This window comes from Lampris incognitus, chromosome 1 (assembly GCF_029633865.1).
Source record: "Lampris incognitus isolate fLamInc1 chromosome 1, fLamInc1.hap2, whole genome shotgun sequence".
Classification (NCBI taxonomy): Eukaryota; Metazoa; Chordata; class Actinopteri; order Lampriformes; family Lampridae; genus Lampris; species Lampris incognitus.
In genome coordinates, this window is record NC_079211.1 from 52224233 (window position 1) to 52244987 (window position 20755).

General features: G+C 48.5%; 1 protein-coding gene across 2 annotated transcripts; it reads left to right on the top strand.

The window, feature by feature from the left end:
• Positions 1-203: 203 nt before the first annotated feature.
• On the top strand, positions 204-20526 carry LOC130130994 (LON peptidase N-terminal domain and RING finger protein 3-like). Of its 2 annotated transcripts, none has more exons than XM_056300886.1 (12): positions 204-1013; positions 4655-4773; positions 4934-5056; positions 6464-6661; positions 6783-7029; positions 7709-7793; positions 8431-8545; positions 9460-9581; positions 12161-12319; positions 13037-13199; positions 15914-16063; positions 16813-20526. In XM_056300886.1, the coding sequence occupies exons 1-12, from the start codon at positions 242-244 to the stop codon at positions 16969-16971; spliced, it is 2412 nt and encodes an 803-aa protein (XP_056156861.1). In that variant the 5' UTR covers positions 204-241; the 3' UTR covers positions 16972-20526. The 2 variants fall into 2 exon arrangements, with proteins under 2 accessions (XP_056156861.1, XP_056156866.1); XM_056300891.1 differs by lacking the exon at positions 16813-20526 and adding an exon at positions 16351-16438.
• Positions 20527-20755: the final 229 nt, after the last annotated feature.

A 20755-nucleotide genomic window follows, 5' to 3' on the forward strand; every position in this document is an offset into this window, starting at 1 on the left:
TTCAAGTCAGACTCGGCGGTTAGTCCTACTTGGAGCAGGTCGGCGTCTGTCTACGACACCCCCCCCCTCCACTCGCCACCCCCCCCCCCCAAAGTGTTACATAGGAGATTGTTTTGTAACCGTATTATTATTAAACTCGCCCAATGAGAACAGCTGGCCTCTATCACATGACACTAGTTTTACATAAGAGCTACCCCCCCTCCCTCACTCATCCTTCTCTCCATGGAGAATTTTATCATTAATGACTGGCTCGGTGCACGCTGCTGTGGCCAGGACATGTCTGCTCCCCGGCGCACTTTACCAGACAGCCATTCCCACCGAGCAGCAGCGAAGTGATCCGTTCGAGACGTTCGTCATGGGGACGGAGAGTGAAAGTATGCTGCAGCTCGCGGCGGAGGCTTTCCAGTCGAAAAACTTCGACTTGGCGGCGGACATCTACCAGTGCCAGCTCGGGGGGCTCGGCAGCCCGGGCGGCCGGCTGGTGCTGATGGTGAAGCGGGCCGACGCGCTGGCGTACGGCGGCAAACTCGCCGAGGCTTTCAGCGTCTACCGGCAAGCCTCGGAGATAGAGAGGCTCCGACCAGCGCACCTGGACAACCTGTTAGACTACCTGAAGAATAACGTCCGGAGGAGAGAGGGCGAGGAGACGGGAAGACCGGGTGACGGCGGCGGCGGAGGAGGAGGAGGAGGAAGCGAAGCGTTCTCCTGCGGGATGTGCTTGGGCTTTCTGGCCGAGCCGGTCACCCTGCCCTGCGGACACTGCTTCTGCGCCAAGTGCCTGGAGAGGGAGCGCAGGGAGCCGGAGAAGGCGCCCAGCTGTAAGCAGTGCGGGGCCGTCTCCAAGCTGACCGACGTGCCGGGTTACCGGGTCAACGTGGTGCTCAGCAACCTGCTGGTCAAGTGGTTCCCCGGCCGTTCGCGGGCCGTGCGGCTCCGGCGGGAGGGCAACGAGCTGTACGCCGAGAGGAAGATGGAAGCGGCTCTGGAGAAGTACAACCAGGCGATCCTGATAGGTAGTACCGCTGGACTTTTGTTTATTATCCTGCCGAGCTTTCCACGCGTACTTTTTGGGGTTACTAGAATAACGCTTCAGCGTGAGACTGGCCCTGTTCCGTCCCAGGATGGTCTCACATAGTCTGCTCTATTCTGGCAGTAAGTACAGCCAGTATAACTCTCAGCTGGTCGCGCACTGGCCAGCGATAGGCTTGGCTGATCGTTGTGGTGTTTGGTTGTGTGTTCGTCAGGTCGTTCCGTTCGGGCGGCACCGTGACGGTGCGCTGTGGCGCTGGGCCGGCTTCTGCGGCTGCGGCTGCGCCTGCGGCTGCGGCTGCGGCTGCGGTGACGCTGTGCGCCACATTCCGGCGCGCAGCGTCCGCCGTGTGTTGGGTAACAGCGTGTTATGTAGGCTACGGTCCGCCGGACCCCGCGTTGCGTAAGGACGCCGGCGGTGCTGGCGCGTTTTCTCCGGCATTGTATAACGTCAACAATGAGGAGATAAATGTGGGTCAAGGGTATTATTGTGGGTCACCGCTAGGCAGGACGAGTCGCAGAGGATCCTGGACATGTCTTGGGTTTACAGTTGGTTCACATACGCACTTTCCCTCTTAGCGAAGTCACGGCGCGTTTGGATGATTAAGCACAAACAATAATCCAACGGGGAACTTTGGAAGAACGCGAAAGGAAAAATTAAAGTAGAGAAAACTATTTTTGGAAACGTGCAGGAAGCCGACAGATGATTTAAAAAAAGGCTTGCGTAACGGGTTTTTATTGCGAGAGTAAGAGGACATACAATAGTTTCGCGAGAAAGGGGGGGTAGTGTTTAAACATCAGTCTTTCAGAGGGTAATTTCAATGCGTGTTATTTTACTTTTGGTTGTGTTATTGCTGTATGAGTAGATGAGGTTACACTCCTCTGCTGGGGGGAATTGGTTGTTCAGTTGAACTAACACATGACACCAGAACCAGAATCATGTTTATTGGCCGTGTGGGTTTGCACAGACATGGAATTTGACTCCGGTTTCGTAGCTCTCTCAGTGTACTTACACACACACACATACATACATACATACACCCATACATACATACATACATACATACATACATACATACATACATACATAGAAAGAATAACAACACGACAACACCACAATCTGTAGATATGGCAGACATGATGAGCACTGCTGCAGGGCATCAGAAACAATGTGGCACACCACTGCAACAGTTTGGTAAAGGAATTAATGACTCACTGATCTGGGTGGTCCTCGGTCTTAAGAGAGCAAAGAGAGCGCAAAATGCAAAAGAAAGAGCAAAAAGAGAGCAAAGAGCAAAAGAAAGAGCAAATAGCAAAAAGAGAGCAAAAGGCAAAAAGAAAGCAGAGCAAAAGAAAGCAAAGAAAGAGCAAAAGAAAGAGCAAAGACCAAAAAGAGAGCAAAAAGCAAACTAAAGAACAAAAGGAAGAGCAAAAAGCAAAAGAAAGAGCCAAGAGCAAAAAGAGAGCAAAGAGCAAAAAGAAGAGCAAAAAGCAAAAGAAAGAGCAAAAGAAAGAGCCAAGAGCAAAAAGAGAGCAAAGAGCAAAAAGAAGAGCAAAAAGCAAAAGAAAGCGCCAAGAGCAAAAAGAGAGCAAAAAGCAAAAGAAAGCGCAAAAAGAGAGCAAAGAGCAAAAGGAAGCACAAAAAGCAAGATAAAGAGCAAAAGAAAGAGCCAAGAGCAAAAGGAAGAGCAAAAGCAAAAAGAGAGCAAAGAGCAAAAGAAAGCGCAAAAAGAGAGCAAAGAGAGATTTTAAGAGAGCCAAGAGAGAAGTGAATGCAACGTGGCTGAAAAGGTTAGCCACTGCGGACGTTGACATTTTGGGCACATGAATACCTGGCTAGCTGGTTAGCTGGTTAGCTGTGTCATTTACACTCGCTTAACGTTTCCTTTCTTGTTTCTTTTCAAGCTCCAATCGAAACAAAGCCTTTCCCCCAAAACACCCTTGAGACATGTTGGGATCCTTAACAAAGACAGAAACACAACACAACATAAGAAACAAGTTGTGCGCTCTGCTGTTGTGATGTGCAACAACTTGTCCCACTGCCCGACGGTTAAATAACACAAGCTGACGGCTTGTGCAAATATTATTGAGCATTTCTGACTCTAGCCTGGTTTTGTGTGCACACTACAGACTAGAAGAGTCAGTAGTTCATACGCCCAGCAACGCTGGAGAAGTGGACGGAGAAGTTAACTAAAAAAATAATGTTCTTCCTACCAGCAGCAGCTCCTGACCTTCCTGTCAAGCGAGGCCCTCCCTCCATTAGAGCCGCGAACACAAGACTGCCGTTAAATAGGGCAGCTTGCAGATGTGTGTGTGTGTGTGTGTGTCTTTAATTATGTGTATCATTATGCCATTTGGCTGCAAATGAAGATATTTACATAGCCATACCACTTGTGCTAGTATATTACAGATATACTACCGCAGTACAGTATGATCTTTTGGCCATATTGTAAAGTAAATTCTCCAGTGTTTGTTTGACCTCCTCTCTTTCCACAGAGCTTGTAAGTGTCCGCCAGTTTGATCCGTTCTTACCTCAGCGTTTTATTCTGCCAGTGTGTGCTCAGAAACCAGAGAGATAGATTTCCCTGCGAGTCCCCTCAGGCTAACTGCATTTGCATAAATTCTCAATGTTACGAAACCCGGCATGTGGGTGACCTTATTGCTAGTGTTACATGGTTTTATAAGACAGGTTTTTTTCCTTAGACGTTGTGTAAGCCGAAGAACTTTCCTTTTTAGAAACTACCACTTTGAGCTGAAAACTTTTATCCTCCAAAACTACAAACTACAAAAAAACAAAAACAAAAAACAACAACTTCAAAAACACATAAAATCCAACATGACAAAAAAAAAATTAAAAAAAATTTTCACTGTCCAAGAGAGTGAACGCCAGCCAGGATGACTGTCGGCACTGCCGGTCTGCACGGGCTAGCAGTTAGCTTAGCTTAGCCCGCCCCGCTTCTGCATCCTGTCAGACCGCCCTCGGTGTTCCCTCCTCGAGCGCAGCTCTGGTCAGGGCCTTAGTCCCTGGGCCCACCGGACGCAGCAGACACATATTATATGTTATATCATTATATTTTGGGGTCAGAGCCTTTAGTTGACTGGTTAGCGTAGTCGCCCATGGTGTGGGAGACCCGGGTTCGCATCCCGGCTGCAGCGGTTCCCGGCTGCTCTCTGAATCAGCCTGTATGGTATCCATCCATTATCCCTGAGAGCAGGATAATGGATGGATGGATGGATTATTATATAGTATATAGACACATATACAGCACACATACACACAGTTAACGGCAACAGCATGTTAGCTACGACACACCTTCACCTGCAGTTTCCCAGTGGGGCTTCTGGGGCTCTGTTATTGAGATGAATGAGTAAGCCCTTTGACTATGCGACAAGAAATGCAAAGTTAATAACAGCGACTTCATGCAAAGGCTCTGGATTACGGGCCCCCTGGGCTCGCTAGGCCTGTTCGGTAACCCACCCACAGGGCATCATTTAAGTTGTTCCATAGCAAACTGGAAGCTGTAGGACATCTGAACACCTGTCTTTCTAACTGCATATGTGAGTCCCAACATGACTGCAACAGCCAGCCTCGGTGTATGCGTCTAATCACCTCTGTCCTCCGCAGCCCCCAGAGACCACATACTGTTCAGTAATCGCTCTCAGATAAACTCCAGTCTGAAGCATTATGAGAAGGCCCTGGAAGATGCTGACTCAGCCTGCAGACTCATGCCCCACTGGCCTAAGGTATGAATGACCGAGAAACAGACACACACACTGACAGACACATAGACACGATGCTGCTGCACTCAGAGGAATAGATCTGTAATGTTAACAGCCTACTGAAAAATCCCTCGGTTAAAACTCTCCCCACATCTACCCCGTATGTCTCTCTCCCTGTCCACAGGGTCATGTACGGAAGGCTCAGGCCCTCGTGTCGCTGGGCAGAACTGATGAAGCGCTCAGAGAATACCTGGTCTGTCTCTCCATCGAGCCTGACAGCAGATTGGCCAGGATGGAGGCTCACAAGGTGAGCGTTTACGATGACAATCCCCATATGACATCTGTCCTACTGCGTATTCTCTGCAGCCGCACTGCAGCGGCGCTTCTTCTGTTGTAGACCGTTTTCTGGTGCGCGGCGATCACCTGCCTGTGATCGTGGGAAATGTGTGATATCACAGATTAAAAGTGCAGGCTGAAATGACCTGTTGTAAAAGTGCTACTGTCCACTGAACACTGAGCGGTGGCTGTTGGTGATCAGACTGCGGGATCTGCTAAGTGCGTCCTACCGCCCCTCATTAAAGAACTTCTAAACTGTCCATCAAATCTACGCTTGTCTTTTCACATTTTCAGCCAAGCAGCTCCATTGGTCAGTCATGTTTCAGCTGCATCGGTCAGTGATATAGTATGTCTGTGTATCGCTGTGTGTCAGTGTTTGGGAACCATTTCGAGATGACGCGTGCGTTTTGGCAGGTGACGTGTCAAAGCTGGCACTGCCACGCCCTTCATCACAGAGGAGCACCATCAGAAATCAGGAACAATTTATTGTTGTTTCTTTTGTGTACGCAAGTACACAAAATTCCCAAAAACGACACCACCAAAAACATACAAAACAGAGAGAACAAAGCAAAGTCCCAAAAACCCCACTATCCAGGAGATCGAACGCCCGCCAGGATGACTGTCGGAACTGCTGGTCTGCGTGGGCTAGCAGTTAGCTTAGCCTGCCCCGCTCTCCTGCGTCCTGGCAGACCGCCCTCAGTGTTTCCTCCTCGGGTGCAGCTCCAGTCAGGGCCGTGGTCCCCGGGCTCACCGGAAGCAGCAGACCAGGCTCCCTCAGCCGATCCAACGCCAGCTCTCCCAGCCAGACACCTTCGACACACCTCCCCGCACTCCACACAACGACACCAAAACACAGTCAACGCCAGGCGAGGCCGCCGCCAGACCACCCTCGGTGCTGTTGGAACTGCCAGCCCGCATGGGCTAGCAGTTAGCCCAGTCTGCCCCACTTCCGTGTCCTGTCAGACCGCCCCTGGTGTTATCTCTGGGCCCACCGGGCCCACTGGACTCAGCAGACCAAGCTCTCCCAGCCGACCCAGCGCCTGCTCTCCCAGCCATCAAACGAAGACAAAACAAATCTAGATGCAGACGTGAACAGAGACTCCGCATCGACGGCACTGGGCGAGGCCACCGCAAACGTGAATTCGTGCCGCTATCTTCCATTATCCACACCATTATCCACGTGCCATGCTCCTCTTATTTCAAATGATCATGTACGTCAAATGGCTCAAGTCAGTTCAGATAATGTATGCAGTATTTATGCAGCATCATGTACGAGTAGAAGCCTAGTTATCAAGTCACCTTCTAACATCATCTCACCCACTTGTCTCCTCTCCCTCTCTCTCTGTCTTCTATCACTGTTTCTGCTCTCCACCTTTAGCTACTTGGGGATCTCTTGGCTCCAGTTACTGATCAGGTCCCGATCAAAGTCTTGGACTACTCCAGTTTACTGACCTCCAGGGCACACGTCAAAAACAGCATTATGCAAACGACTTCCCACATACTTCACACCTCTGCCATGCCCATACCTTCCCACGCCACCTCCCAGAGCGCCACTGCTACCTCGAAGCCATCTCGGGTAAGAGTGGTCAAACACAGCCTCTGTGAAAACGAGTTCCCCACCGTAGGGTCTGGTATGTTTATGTTCCCTCTCTCACCCATCCACCCCTCTCCCCTCTCTCTTCCTCCTCCTATCTCAGTCACTGTCTGGTCCTCAGACCGTCTGCCAGGGTCCGATGTTCTTGGAGTCCAAGCTTCCCTCCTCGAACCCAGCACTTCTCTGCCCACAACTCCCCGGTGAGAGCTCAGAGAACAGAGAGGTTAAAGGTCAGGGGGAGACAGAGAGCAGGAAGCTGGACTTTGGATTTGTCCACAAGCGGAAACGAAGGAGCTCCGAGAAAGAAGCGGAAGAGGAGCAGAGGGATGACCGCAAGAGACGCAAGTGTGGTGAGCTTCAGGAGGATTCTCACACAAACGCATTTATCCATTTACACACACACACACACACACACACACACACACACACACACACACACACACACACACACACACACACACACACACACTCCTCAGTCGTTGTCCAGGTCAAATGGGCATATCTCAAACACCACGTGTGGGACTTCTAAAATTGTCTTGTCCTGAACTACTCCTGAACCACAACACTTCTTTACACACACATGCAGATATGCTAACATACATAAGGAACATGGCGGCACGGTGGCGCGGTGGTTAGCGCGGTCGCCTCACGGCAAGAAGGTCCTGGGTTCGGGCCCAGGGGCAGTCCAATCTTGGGGGTCGTCCCGGGTCGTCCTCTGTGTGGAGTTTGCATGTTCTCCCCGTGTCTGTGTGGGTTTCCTCCGGGGGCTCCTGTTTCCTCCCACAGTCCAAACACATGTAGGTCAGGTGAATCGGCCATACTACATTGTCCCTAAGTGTGTGAGCCCTGTGATGGTCTGGCAGCCTGTCCAGGGTGTCTCCCCGCCTGCCACCCAGTGACTGCTGGGATAGGCTCCAGCATCCTGGGTAATGGATGGATGGATGGACATAAGGAACAGACTTACATATGTAAACCAACAGTAGATTTTCTTATTAATAGTTTATCCAATCATCTCTCCTTTTTTTTTAGATTCAATCGAGCACAGTGGCTCGTGGAGTCCCGTGGTTGGTGACCTCTCTGATCCCACAGATCTGGAATGTTCTCTCTGTATGAGGTGAGATATACTTTACAGCTCTTTCAAGTCACTGGGATGCTGTGTGAGACCAGTCAGAGGCTGAAGAGATGCAGCTTCCATCCAGACTGCAGCCAGAAGTAAGCTCGCCATCTGCTGCTGCTGCTGCAGAACTTCCTGCATGTGTTCCTGACAGGCAGTGAGCAAGGGACACTAGTCATACTTGGTACATTCTCAGGCAGGAAAACTTACAACCTGCCAAGTATCTTATTTTACATGAATATATGTCAACAGTGAAAGATCAAAAACCAAAAGCCACACCTGTTTGCGCGTGCACAGCACGCTGTTGTGCAGAAACAGTGTGCTGCAGCCAGTGTTGTATATTTATATGGTGTCTTCATCTGCAGGACTGGATTGGTTGTAATGATTCAAGCTTGCGCTGCATCTTAGAATGAGGACAGGTTGTTAGATTACAAAGCAGTATGTCTGTCTGAAAGCTGTGTGCCTCACAGTAGTATTACTGTAGTATTACTGTAGTATTACTGGTCTTGCACAGCATTTTGCTCGTGGATATTTTGCAGTATGCATGAGGTATGCATGCGAGGTTGTGCACGTGTCCCTCTTGTCACAATAATTTGCAAAATATTGTGTTTTTGTGTTTGTGTCTTCTTCCATTCAGACTCTTTCATGAGCCAGTGACGACGCCGTGCGGCCACACCTTTTGTCTCCAGTGTCTGGAAAGATGTCTCGACCACAACCCAAAGTGTCCCCTCTGCAAACAAGAGCTGTCTGAGGTATGTCCTGAACAAACCCGGCCTGCCTACTCCTCTACTCACCACACACACACACACAGCCAGGGACATCAGACCACAAGTGAAACACACACTTTACTGCACATGATGGAGCATCACACCGCACTAACTAAACTGTCCCATCATTAAACTATCCCCATCTGTCTACTAGACTACAAGCCAAAATGATCCATCACAAGCCAAAACGATCCATCATAATCCAAAATGATCCATCACAAGCCAAAACGATCCATCATAATCCAAAATGATCCATCACAAGCCAAAATGATCCATCATAATCCAAAATGATCCATCATAATCCAAAATGATCCATCATAATCCAAAATGATCCATCACAAGTCAAAATGATCCATCACTGTACTGTACACTGTAGATAATGAAACAAATTCACTTTGCACTGTAGATATATCACTGTACTGTGTCGATACATCACTGTACTGTACACTGTAGCTACATCCTGTACTGTGTAGATACATCCTGTACTGTACTGTGTAGATACATCACTGTACTGTACACTGTAGCTACATCCTGTACTGTGTAGATACATCCTGTACTGTACTGTGTAGATACATCACTGTACTGTACACTGTAGCTACATCCTGTACTGTGTAGATACATCCTGTACTGTACTGTGTAGATACATCCTGTACTGACCAAACTGTTTTTCAACATTTCTGACAGACTAAGCATAGTTCTAATGGTCTCTCTTATCTGTTTCCCTGTCTGTGTCCGTGTCCGTGTCTGTGTCTGTGTCTGTGTCTGTGTCTGTGTGTGTCTGCCTGTCCACGTCTGTCCATGTCTGTGTCTGTCTGTGCCTGTCTGTCCGTGTGTGTGTTCATGTGTGTGGGTGTGTGTGTGTGTGTGTGTGTGTGTGTGTGTGTGTTGTCTCATTGCAGTACCTAGCCCATAGGCAGTACTGTAAGACAGTATTGATGGAGTACCTCATATCTAAGTATTTCCCCAACGAGCTGATGGAGAGACAGAAGATGAACCAGGAGGAGATGGCTGAGCTCTCCAAGTAAATATGCTGCAGTGCTACTCTTACCTCTCCTCCCTCCTTCTCCTCCTTTCTCTTCTCTCCGCTTATTTTCTCTTCTCTACTCTTTTCTCGTCCCCTTTTCATTGATTTTTTTCCTCCTATTTGTCTTTCCCTCTCTTTCATCCCGTGTCTTTTCCTTGCGTCATCTTTTATTCATCAGTTCATAGGCTCTAGAGTCCATGACGTGATGAATGCTAGACCACATGACATGAACACTAGCCCACATGATGTGAACACTAGCCCACATGATGTGAACACTAGCCCACATGACGTGATGAACACTAGACCACATGACGTGATGAACACTAGTCCACATGATGAGAACACTAGTCCACATGACGTGATGAACACTAGCCCACATGACGTGAACACTAGTCCACATGACGAGAACACTAGTCCACATGACGCAATGAACACTAGCCCACATGACGTGATGAATACTAGCCTACATGACGTGAACACTAGCCTACATGACGTGAACACTAGCCCACATGACGTGATGAACACTAGCCTACATGACGTGAACACTAGCCCACATGACGTGAAGAACACTAGCCCACATGACGTGATGAATACTAGACCACATGACGTGATGAACACTAGTCCACATGATGTGAAGAACACTAGACCACATAACGTGAACACTAGCCCAGATGACGTGAACACTAGCCCACATGACGTGAAGAACACTAGCCCACATGACGTGATGAACACTAGCCCACATGACGTGAACACTAGCCCACATGACGTGATGAGCACTAGACCACATGACGTGATGAACACTAGCCCACATGACGTGAAGAACACTAGCCCACATGACGTGAACACTAGCCCACATAACGTGAAGAACACTAGCCCACATGACGTGATGAACACTAGCCCACACGACGTGAAGAACACTAGCCCACATGACGTGATGAACACTAGCCCACATGACGTGATGAACACTAGACCACATGACGTGATGAACACTAGACTACATGACGTGAACACTAGCCCACATGACGTAAACACTAGCCCACATGACGTGAAGAACACTAGCCCACATGACGTGATGAACACTAGCCCACATGATGTGAAGAACACTAGCCCACATGACGTGATGAACACTAGCCCACATGACGTGATGAACACTAGACCACATGACGTGAACATTAGCCCACATGACGTGATGAACACTAGACCACATAACGTGATGAACACTAGACCACATGACGTAAACACTAGCCCACATGACGTGATGAACACTAGCCTACATGACGTGAAGAACACTAGACCACATAACGTGATGAACACTAGATCACATGACGTGAAGAACACTAGACCACATAATGTGATGAACACTAGACCACATGACGTAAACACTAGCCCACATGACGTGATGAACACTAGCCCACATGACGTGATGTTGACCTTGCTGGAGGAGGAGGCTTGTCGTTAAATAAGTGTGTGTGTGTGTGTGTGTGTGTGTCATGTGCCGTAGTGTTTCTGTGAGAATGTTAAGATAAACTATGTGACCTACTGACCTAGTTTAGTGACCTAGCCATGTAACTGACACACTGAACTTTTGGTGGGCGCGTAAGCTGTCAGTCCTGCTGCATCATGTCAGTGCAGTTACACGGTATTTGCATTTCTAGTCGTCGGATTTTCAGGAACTGACTAAATACTGACATGTGCTCTGTCTCAACTAGAAATCCAATTAACATAGGTGGGTTCCTCGCCCACTAGTTCTCATGGTCCATCCTGTCTGACACGGGCCATGTCTTCTGATGGTAGAAAGACCCATGATGCATTTGGGGACGTCAGCTTAGTAAAAACTGACGTGGGCCGGTCACAGAGCTGATTTTAATTCGGATGAAACAATAATTTCTGTATTCAGTATTAGTCCAATATTATAGAAAAAAAATAAATAGGGCGTCTGGGTAGCGTAGCAAGCAGTCTACTCTGTTGCCTACCACCACGGGTATCGCCGGTTCGAATCCCCGTGTTACCTCCGGGTTGGTCGGGCGTCTCCACAGACACAATTGGCCGTGTCTGTGGTTGGGAAGCTGGACGTGAGTACATGTCCTGGTGGCTGCTCTAGCGCCTCCTCTGGTCAGCCGGGGCACCTGTGTGGGGGGGGGGGACTGGAGGGAATAGCGTGATCCTTCCACGTGCTACGTCCCCCTGGTGAAACTCCTCACGGTCAGGTGAAAAGAAGCGGCTGGTGACTCCACATGTATGGGAGGAGGCATGTGGTAGCCTGCAGCCCTCCCCCGGATCAGCATAGGGGGTGGAGCAGAGACCGGGACGACTCGGAAGAGTGGGGTAATTGGCCGAGTACAACTGGGGAGAAAAAGGGGGAAAATTATAACTGTTATTTACCGAGAGACTTGTTAGTCTAGTAGTTTCCCCCTCCCCAGGTATGGGGAATGTGGCATGTGTGGCATCTTTTCAGAGTATCTTGGTCTGCAGACAGTAGGCAGATTTATTGGTTTCATCTGTCGTGCTGCATTTCTCGAGGGATCTAAGCTGTACCTACCCATCAAAAAATGTTGTTTTTTCTCCTGGTTTTTCAGTCTGAACAAGAACGTGCCTATGTTTGTGTGCACCATGGCCTTCCCCACCGTGCCATGCCCTCTCCACATATTCGAGCCGTGCTACAGACTGATGATTCGCCGGTGCATGGAGACAGGAACCAAGTGTTTTGGCATGTGTCTCGGAGACAACCACAAAGGGTGAGTAATAACAAGACGAAAAACACCTGTCTGGTAATAAACATGTCTGGGAAATGACCCGGGTCCAGAGAATTGTTATGGGGAGGTGTTTCCACCTGGGCCCATGTTGGCTTTCCCAAACTGAGACTGAAAACGTCTAGAGCTCGGCTCCTGCTCTCTCTTTCATTACCTGCAGTCATCAGGGTCAGAGTCAGATTACTTTATTCATCTCCGAGGGGAAATTGGGTAATGTGGGCCGATGCATTAAAAATCCATTCAGTTAGGGCGTCCAGGTAGCGTAGCGGTCTCTTCTGTTGCCTACCAACATGGGAATCCTGGTTCGAATCCCCGTGTTACCTCCGGCTTGGTCGGGCGTCCCTACAGACACAATTGGCTGTGTCGTGGGGTGGGAAGCCAGACGTGGGTATGTGTCCTGGTCGCTGCACTAGCGCCTCCTCTGGTCAGTCGGGGCGCCTGTGGGGGGGGGGACTGGGGGAATAGCGTGATTCCCCCACACTAGTTAAGATATGTAGATGTTGTTATATACTCTGACCTGTAGTCTGAGCTGCACTACTCCCTACTAAACCATTCTGGCGTATATTTAGTTCAGACCACATGGCTTATCAAGATGGGAGATAGATGAAACCCGAGTAGTGAAGCTGAGAACAGGTGTCTGGCGAAGGACACCCCCCCCCGGCCCCCACCTCGTTCTGTAACGGTGCTCTCTCCTTCCCCTAGGTTCGCGGACTTCGGGTGTCTCCTGGAGATCCGAAATGTGGAGTTTTTCTCCGACGGCCGTTCAGTCGTGGACACCATCGGCAGGCGGAGGTTTAAGGTCATCCAGCACAGCCAGAGAGACGGCTACAACACTGCTGACATAGAGTACCTGGAGGACGTCAAGGTAAGGGGGGGGTGCATGAAGGAGGGTAGAGCATGTTTCCTCTCTTCCTAGTTAAGTTGCCATTACTGTTCATTGTTCTCGTGGTAGATATGGCATCTGTGTAAGAGACCTCTGTCACATTTGATAGAAACAATGCAAGGAATCCACTTTCTTTAAGACACTGAAACAGGACCCAGTGGACCAAGACTAAAAGTCTTTAAAAGCCTCGTCCAGACTGTGCGATTTTAGCAATCCTGTAAGTTTATTGCAAGCCACACTGTGCGATATGGATCTAATAAACTCGGGCACGACATCAAGGTCGATGTGCGATAACACCGAATAACAGCCGATAACATCGAGGCTGTACGATGACGCCACTGAATCGCAGGCGACGACGCAAGGCCATGAAAACGTCATCAGCGTGCGTCATCAATCTACGCCGCTGGTAGGGCAACATGACGCCAAGCAGGAATCCAGTCCTTTCAATAGTCGCCGCAGCTCGTTTGGTTAGCTCGTTTTGTTAGCTCATTGTGTTAGCTCGTTTTGTTAGCTCATTGTGTTAGCTCATTTTGTTATTGTGTTAGCTCATTGTGTTAGCTCGTTTTGTTAGCTCATTTTGTTAGCTCATTGTGTTAGCGCGTTTTGTTAGCTCATTGTGTTAGCGCGTTTTGTTAGCTCTTTGGGTTAGCTCGTTTTGTTAGCTCATTGTGTTAGCGCGTTTTGTTAGCGCGTTTTGTTAGCTCATTTGGTTAGCTCATTGTGTTAGCGCGTTTTGTTAGCTTATTTGGTTAGCTCGTTTTGTTAGCTCATTCTGTTAGCTCGTTTCTTTTAGCTCATTGTGTTAGCTCATTGTGTTAGCTCGTTTTGTTAGCTCATTGTGTTAGCGCGTTTTGTTAGCTCTTTGTGTTAGCGCGTTTTGTTAGCTCGTTTGGTTAGCTCATTGTGTTAGCCCGTTTTGTTGAATCCATGGCATTTGGGTCACAGACGCCAACAGCGTGTTTGTGTTTAGCGCCAGCAACGATCCTGCGTGGCGCTGATCAGCGCGTCATTTCCTGCTGCATTTCTATTGGTCGGTTAGTAGACGCAGGTCGTAGCAGCGTAGGTCGTCCTACACTTCTGACACTGTCAGACCTTTGTCCCAGGTCATCTTCGGTCGCAAGATCAGGTCCCGACTTTGAACCTGTCTCACAGTGCGACGTAGGACCACCGTTTTGGAGCCACGACCAAAGATATCGCAACGTTTAGTCATCTTTCACGTGAGACGGCCCAAATCATGCAGTCTGTAGGAGGCTTTAGTCGCATATTGTGAGAGGATAAGATATTCATGGGGGGGGGGGGTAGATGGTTTTCTGTGCATGTTTTTGGTAGAAAGGCACAACCACCCCTTAACGTGTGCCGTCATCTTTCAACCGAACATTCAAGGACATTCAGTTGAGTGGTATGGGATATATAGCGCTCACGAATCACACCCCTGGATGGCTCGAAGTGCTTTTCAAGAATTCTATCAGGTTTGCATCTGTCTACATCTGACATATGTGAAGGTGCCGTTGCAGCATATGGCATTCCTTACCCATCACAGTTAGCAGAGTAGCCACGCGGATTTTTTTCTTTAATTTATTTCTGATTTTTCCCTTTTTCTCCCAATTTAGTGGCCAATTGATCCCTATTTTAGTTCAAACACCTGCCCTCGTACTGCATGTATTCCCCAACTGCATCTCTGCGGCCGGCAGTCTGGAAGGAGACGCCTCGCCACTTCTGTGACAAGGCGAATCCAGGCCGAACCACTGCTTTTACCCCCCCCACCACACCACACCACACCACACAGACGCATTCATGTGACGAACACAAGCCGACTCCGCGCCCCTCCCGAAGACAGCGCTGCCAATTACTGCGGCTTCATCGAGTCCGGCCATAGTCTGATCTGACGAGAGAGGGGCGCGAACCCCGGCCCCCAGTGGGCAACTGCATCGACACAAAGCCAATGCTTAGACCGCTACACCACCGCGGACCCTGCCACGCGGATTTTGTCATCCTTTTCATTCAGTCCAGTTGCAATCTCGTAGTTTTCCCACTGTGCTCTACAGAATGTCCAGTTGTTGAATACGTCTGCTTTCAGGTCCATCCCTTCCGGCACTGGAATTGCTGGGGAATTAGCTTTTGCTTCTGCCATTGTAGCTAGCGCAGTCCTTCTCAGCAGCAACATTAGCCAGCTAGCTGTCTCAATGTGGAAGTTTTCCGTCCTCAAATTTATTATTTTCTTCTTCTGTTGGTTGCCGCTGAGTCCAGTTCTGACACCATGTTGTAATGATCATGCAGATACGTGGGTTTATGAAGCTTTACTTATAACTCTGGGACATACCTTGTATGTTGGTGCAATCACTCTACTTCTCTTGTCTAGTAGATCACAGATACATAAGATTAACACAGTGTTGCCACCTACAGGCCAACTCTCATAACAAGTGAGAGGAGGGGGGATGGACTGATGGATGGATGGATGGATGAAACAACAGAGGGATGAAGCACGGCTGATCTAGGACACCCTGAGTGTTTTAGGCAGAAGTAGACATAGCTAAACTCTTACTGGAATCTAGATGGATAGATTAGAAGATAAGAGGGCGCTCACAGAGTTTCTGATTTACTCAAGCTGAACCCGGCTTGACATCATTAAAAGACAACAATGCCTCCTGTCTGAGACGTGTGTGTATTTGTGTATTTGTGTGTGTGTGTGTGTGTAGGTGGAGGGCGTGGAGGAGCACGAGCTGCAGTCTCTACATGATACGGTGTATGACCAGGCCTTGCTTTGGGTCAACTCCCTCAAACCGGAGCAGAAGGAGCGCATCATGGGACACTTTGGACCCATGCCTGAGAAAGACTCCGAACCACAGGTATATACACACACACACACACACACACACACACACACACAATACCAACGTGCACACATACACGCCAACAACAGGTTTTAGCTACCTTAATTAAACCTGTCTAGGAAGAAACTTCATGGATATTATCGTCTTTCTGAGATGATATCATGACTTCCACCATGTTGCCTTTGTGGTACAACTGTGTAATGTCTCGCTGAAGAATGCAACACTAATATTGCTCCATACTGAGATTGCTCAGATTATCATGGAATGATCTGAACTCCCACAATACATTTTGTTTTTATAAGAACTGCCCATCCACGCCTGATATGATGAAATAACCTTGCCCTTGGATGAGAGGATCACTTCCTTTTATGGAATCTATGTTTGCTGGAATCATATGCCATTGTTGTGTGTGAGTAACCCCCTCCCCCCAGACTAGCACCCGATTGAGGTCATGCCTCACTATATTGATTGACTGATTGACTATGGTAGCGCTCTCTCTTTCTCCATACCATCTCCTCCATCTCCCTCTTGCCCTTCCATCTCCCTCTTTCCCTTCCATCTCCCTCTTTCCCCTCATCTTCCTCTTTCCCTTCCATCTCCCTCTTTCCCCTCATCCTCCTCTTTCCCTTCCATCTCCCTCTGTCCCCTCATCCTCCTCTTTCCCCTCATCCTCCTCTTACTTTTAGCAGGTGCCTCTGCATTGCTTAATCAGAGCCTCATTAAAACCTCTAACGACTCTCTCCCCCACCTCTGTGTGTGCGTAGGCCAGTCCTAATGGTCCATCATGGTGCTGGTGGTTGGTGGCGGTCCTTCCGTTAGAGGGCCGGGCCCAGCTGCCGTTCCTGGCTCTCACCTCCCTCAAAGACCGGCTCAGCGGCATTCGCAGGGTTCTGCTCTTCATGACCCGCGGCAGGCACCGGTGACGGACGCCCGACCAGCCCTCGACCTCCCAGGAAACGCGGCGGCCTGTCCGGCATACACCACCAAGCAGGAGCTCATCGGCTGTCTTTCTTATCGACGCACAAAGAACTTCCTGTTGCAGCACCTCGCCCTGCCCACTCCCCTCACGGCTTCAACTAAACAGTGACAACAGCAACAGAGTTACCAGTAGCTACTGAAATATTGCTTAAACGAATCAGTACTATTCATCCACGCCATGCTGCCATGGCGGAGTCCTGCCGACTTGTGCGTTAACCTGCCCCACCCGTTCGAGCAGGCAGCCCCGAAGCAAAAGATGCAGCAAGTGAGCAAAGAAACCCGTGACGGTGTCCGGATACTACGACATCAACCAGCAGAGAGCATCAAGTAGCAAACATCCACATCGCCTCCAAGCAGCATGTGCGTTTTGCATCTTGCGTAGCAGCCGAACGACAAAGCGTGCTTTGTACACCCCACCCCCCCCTCCGGAAACTCGACACAAAATCTACTGTGACTGTTCCGACTAACCCATCTTATCTTACAGTCCAAGTCCTCCAACACACACACACACACACTTTTTCATGTCTTTGCAGGGTGTTTGTCTGTCTGTTGGTGTAAATGATTTTTTTTTTTTTTCAAAAAGACCAAATTATGAAAATGCCTTTGTGTGTGATCCACTCCGTGCAGCTGAGTGGGGCAATAACGGTCAGCGACACTTACAGAAAGACTTTCAAGCTGGGCAAATGGAAAATGTACCGTCATGCTGGCAAACACACCAGTCCACGTGACCGTCTGCGCAGCATGCACACGGTCAGCAAACGTAGATATTTAGCCATTCCTAACGCTTACTGTAACATCCATAACAATTGCGACCATGTTTACAAGTCTGCCATCTTCCTCCTCTCTCGCCATCCCTTCTGTTTTGTCTTCCTTCGCCGAGTGGAAAAATGATGGACTGAAGCTCAATGTCACGTTATCAACATTTGTTGTGTTGTTTCTTTATGTTGTTGTGATTATTTATAGCCATGTGTGCATGCAGTGACTGTTTACATTGTGCAGAAGCAGAAGCTGAGCTGCTCCGCAGGCCAGGGGCCTCCTGTCTTACAGCGGCGGTACAGCAGAGGACGGTGGTCACAAATCTTCTTTACACGCCGATGGAGATGTGTGTGTGTGTGTGCAGCACGTGGCTGCTGTGGAAGTGGAACCTTCTACACACAGCTGTGGAGAACCTTCTACACACAGCTGTGGAACCTTCTATACACAGCTGTGGAGAACCTTCTACACACAACTGTGGAGAACTGTGGAACCTTCTACACACAGCTGTGGAGAACTGTGGAACCTTCTACACACAGCTGTGGAGAACCTTCTACACACAGCTGTGGAACCTTCTATACACAGCTGTGGAGAACCTACACACAACTGGAGAACTGTGGAACCTTCTACACACAGCTGTGGAGAACCTTCTCCACACAGCTGTGGAGAACTGTGGAACCTTCTACACACAGCTGTGGAGAACCTTCCACACACAGCTGTGGAGAAATTTCTACACACAGCTGTGGAGAAATTTCTACACACAGCTGTGGAGAACTGAGTCAGAGCATCCTCGGTGTCCTCTGAGAGTCCATCAGTGTCACGTTTCTCATCACACACTCCACGTGTCATAGGGAATGGTGTTCATTTCAAAGTTATTACCTCAGCTGATTTTAAACTAAGGGGTGGTTAGCACTTTAGTTGCTTTCAGTGTCTGTTAGGATGCTTGCCACAAAAGAAGCTTGAAGCTCTCTTTAACCTTGGTGCAGAATTTATACCGTGAGTTTGAGCCTGTTGGGAGGATACGGACTCACGGACTCTGTGTTGCCCATTACACATCCACACAGCATCCACACAGCATCCACACAGCATCCAAACTGTGTGGACCTTGGAAACCAGCTCTGTAAAAACTGGGTTTTAGTGTTTTATGAAAGACTGTTGTTGGCATGCTGTGAGCGTCTGCCATACTTCCATGGTGCTGGATGCAGTGCTGGATGCGGTGCTGGATGTGGTACTGGATGTGGTGCTGGATGTGGTACCGGTGTAAATGCACACAGAGACCCGTTGGCTGAAGACGTTGTGTCAGCTCGCCTCCCATCCAGCTCCCATCCAGATGTTTGGAGAGCCAAACCAAATCCCTGGTCATCCCATTCCAAAGTGGACAACAGTAAAACTATGAAGAATTTCTTGTTTTTTTGTCACATTACCATACAAACACTGTAGGAGGCAGTACTGTACAAACTATTATTATATTTGCTGTGTTTTGTTTTCCTTTTTACCATAAAAATACTGTAGTATTTCTCTAATGTATAACGTGTTATTATAGTAGTACTATAAGACACTGTAGTACATGGCTGTGAGTGTTTGTATAGTATTTTGTACTATATGTGACGTAAAAACAGGAAAGTGCTGCAGTAGTTTTGTATTCGACCTGGTTCCACCACGTGGTGTCGTCTCACCAACGTCAATTTAGGCCGCAGCTAGCGTTCTCCACTGGGAGCACGCCACAGAATGTGAGGAAGCTGGTGGTTTTGCTGGTCCCGTGGATGTCGTGGCAGTGAAACGATGAACCAGACGCGCTGACTCAACCTCTGATGCTTCACGTCCGCTTAGTTTTAGTCAGTATTTATCATGTGCTTGCCTGCACTCGCGCCCACTTTGAGTCAGTAAGGGAAATAAACGGGGACAAAGGTTCATGCTGACTTGGACCGCTGGACAACCTGCTTACCGTCTACCTGGAATTATGCTGAACAAAACCTACCATCCGTGATGGCTCATGTAACCTGAATAGAGAACGTGAGGCCCACCGTCCTGCAGATCCTGCAGACCCACCGTCCTGCAGGCCCACCATCCTGCGGATCCTGTAGATCCACAGAGACGCAGGTGGAGGGATGGTGTTGGGCCAGTGCCTTCTGTCCGCATCACCATGTCCATTCCTCTCACGCACCACCTCTCAAGGCTTCTTGGTTTCCACTAAAGCTTGTTTTCTTCCTGCAAAAAGCCAACCTCTCTTTTCTAAAAGTAGATGAGTCTTACCCAGAGTTGAGGTTTTGCAGTACCAGGACTATAAAATGTCCTTTTTTAGATGTGTATGAAATCAGGTAACGAAGAGGAATCCCTGTTGTGGAAGAGGTTTTTGAGCTTTGCCCTTAAAGAGATTATCTAAAATTGTTTTATGTCTTATGATTTTACACATGTCAATGTCCATCAGGTTGTCTTATTTATTTTTTTCTTTTTGATTTGTTATATTTACAATATGTCATGGCAATCTCCCTTTGTGTGATGGAATGGACATTTTTTGGGGGGGGGGTGACATTATAGCACCAGTAACACAGATTGTCCTGTATTCGGGCAAATAATCCATGTAATTCTAAACGTCAGGGGTGGCAGGGGAAATCTATTTAAGTGTAACAGAATAACGTCATATTTTCCCTGTGAAATCGTGTTGTTATATTTATATTACATCGATGCAATAATTTGAACTCTCTGCCATCGTCAAATGAGAGAAAGAAAAATAAATTGTAATATGTCACCGAATGAAGGAGTGAATGTGAGTGAACTGCACAACATTTTCAAAAGTAAAGAAGCCACACGACCTGTTATCATGTTAAGCTGTCCTGGGACACACCACCAACCATGCCCCACACTGGAACACAGTGTCAGACCAACTCAACACCCCATTAATGGTCAAAACTAAGACTGAAGCTACTTAGTGGCTGATTGAGCTTTCTTTACATTCTTTTTCTCAGACACAAAAGC

Coding starts and splice junctions, on each gene's coding strand:
- LOC130130994 (XM_056300886.1), top strand. CDS start 242: ATGACTGGCTCGGTGCACGCTGCTGTGGCCAGGACATGTCTGCTCCCC. Junction 13,200..15,913: donor AGTACCTGGAGGACGTCAAG/GTAAGGGGGGGG, acceptor GTGTGTGTGTAG/GTGGAGGGCGTGGAGGAGCA. Junction 16,064..16,812: donor AGAAAGACTCCGAACCACAG/GTATATACACAC, acceptor GTGTGTGCGTAG/GCCAGTCCTAATGGTCCATC.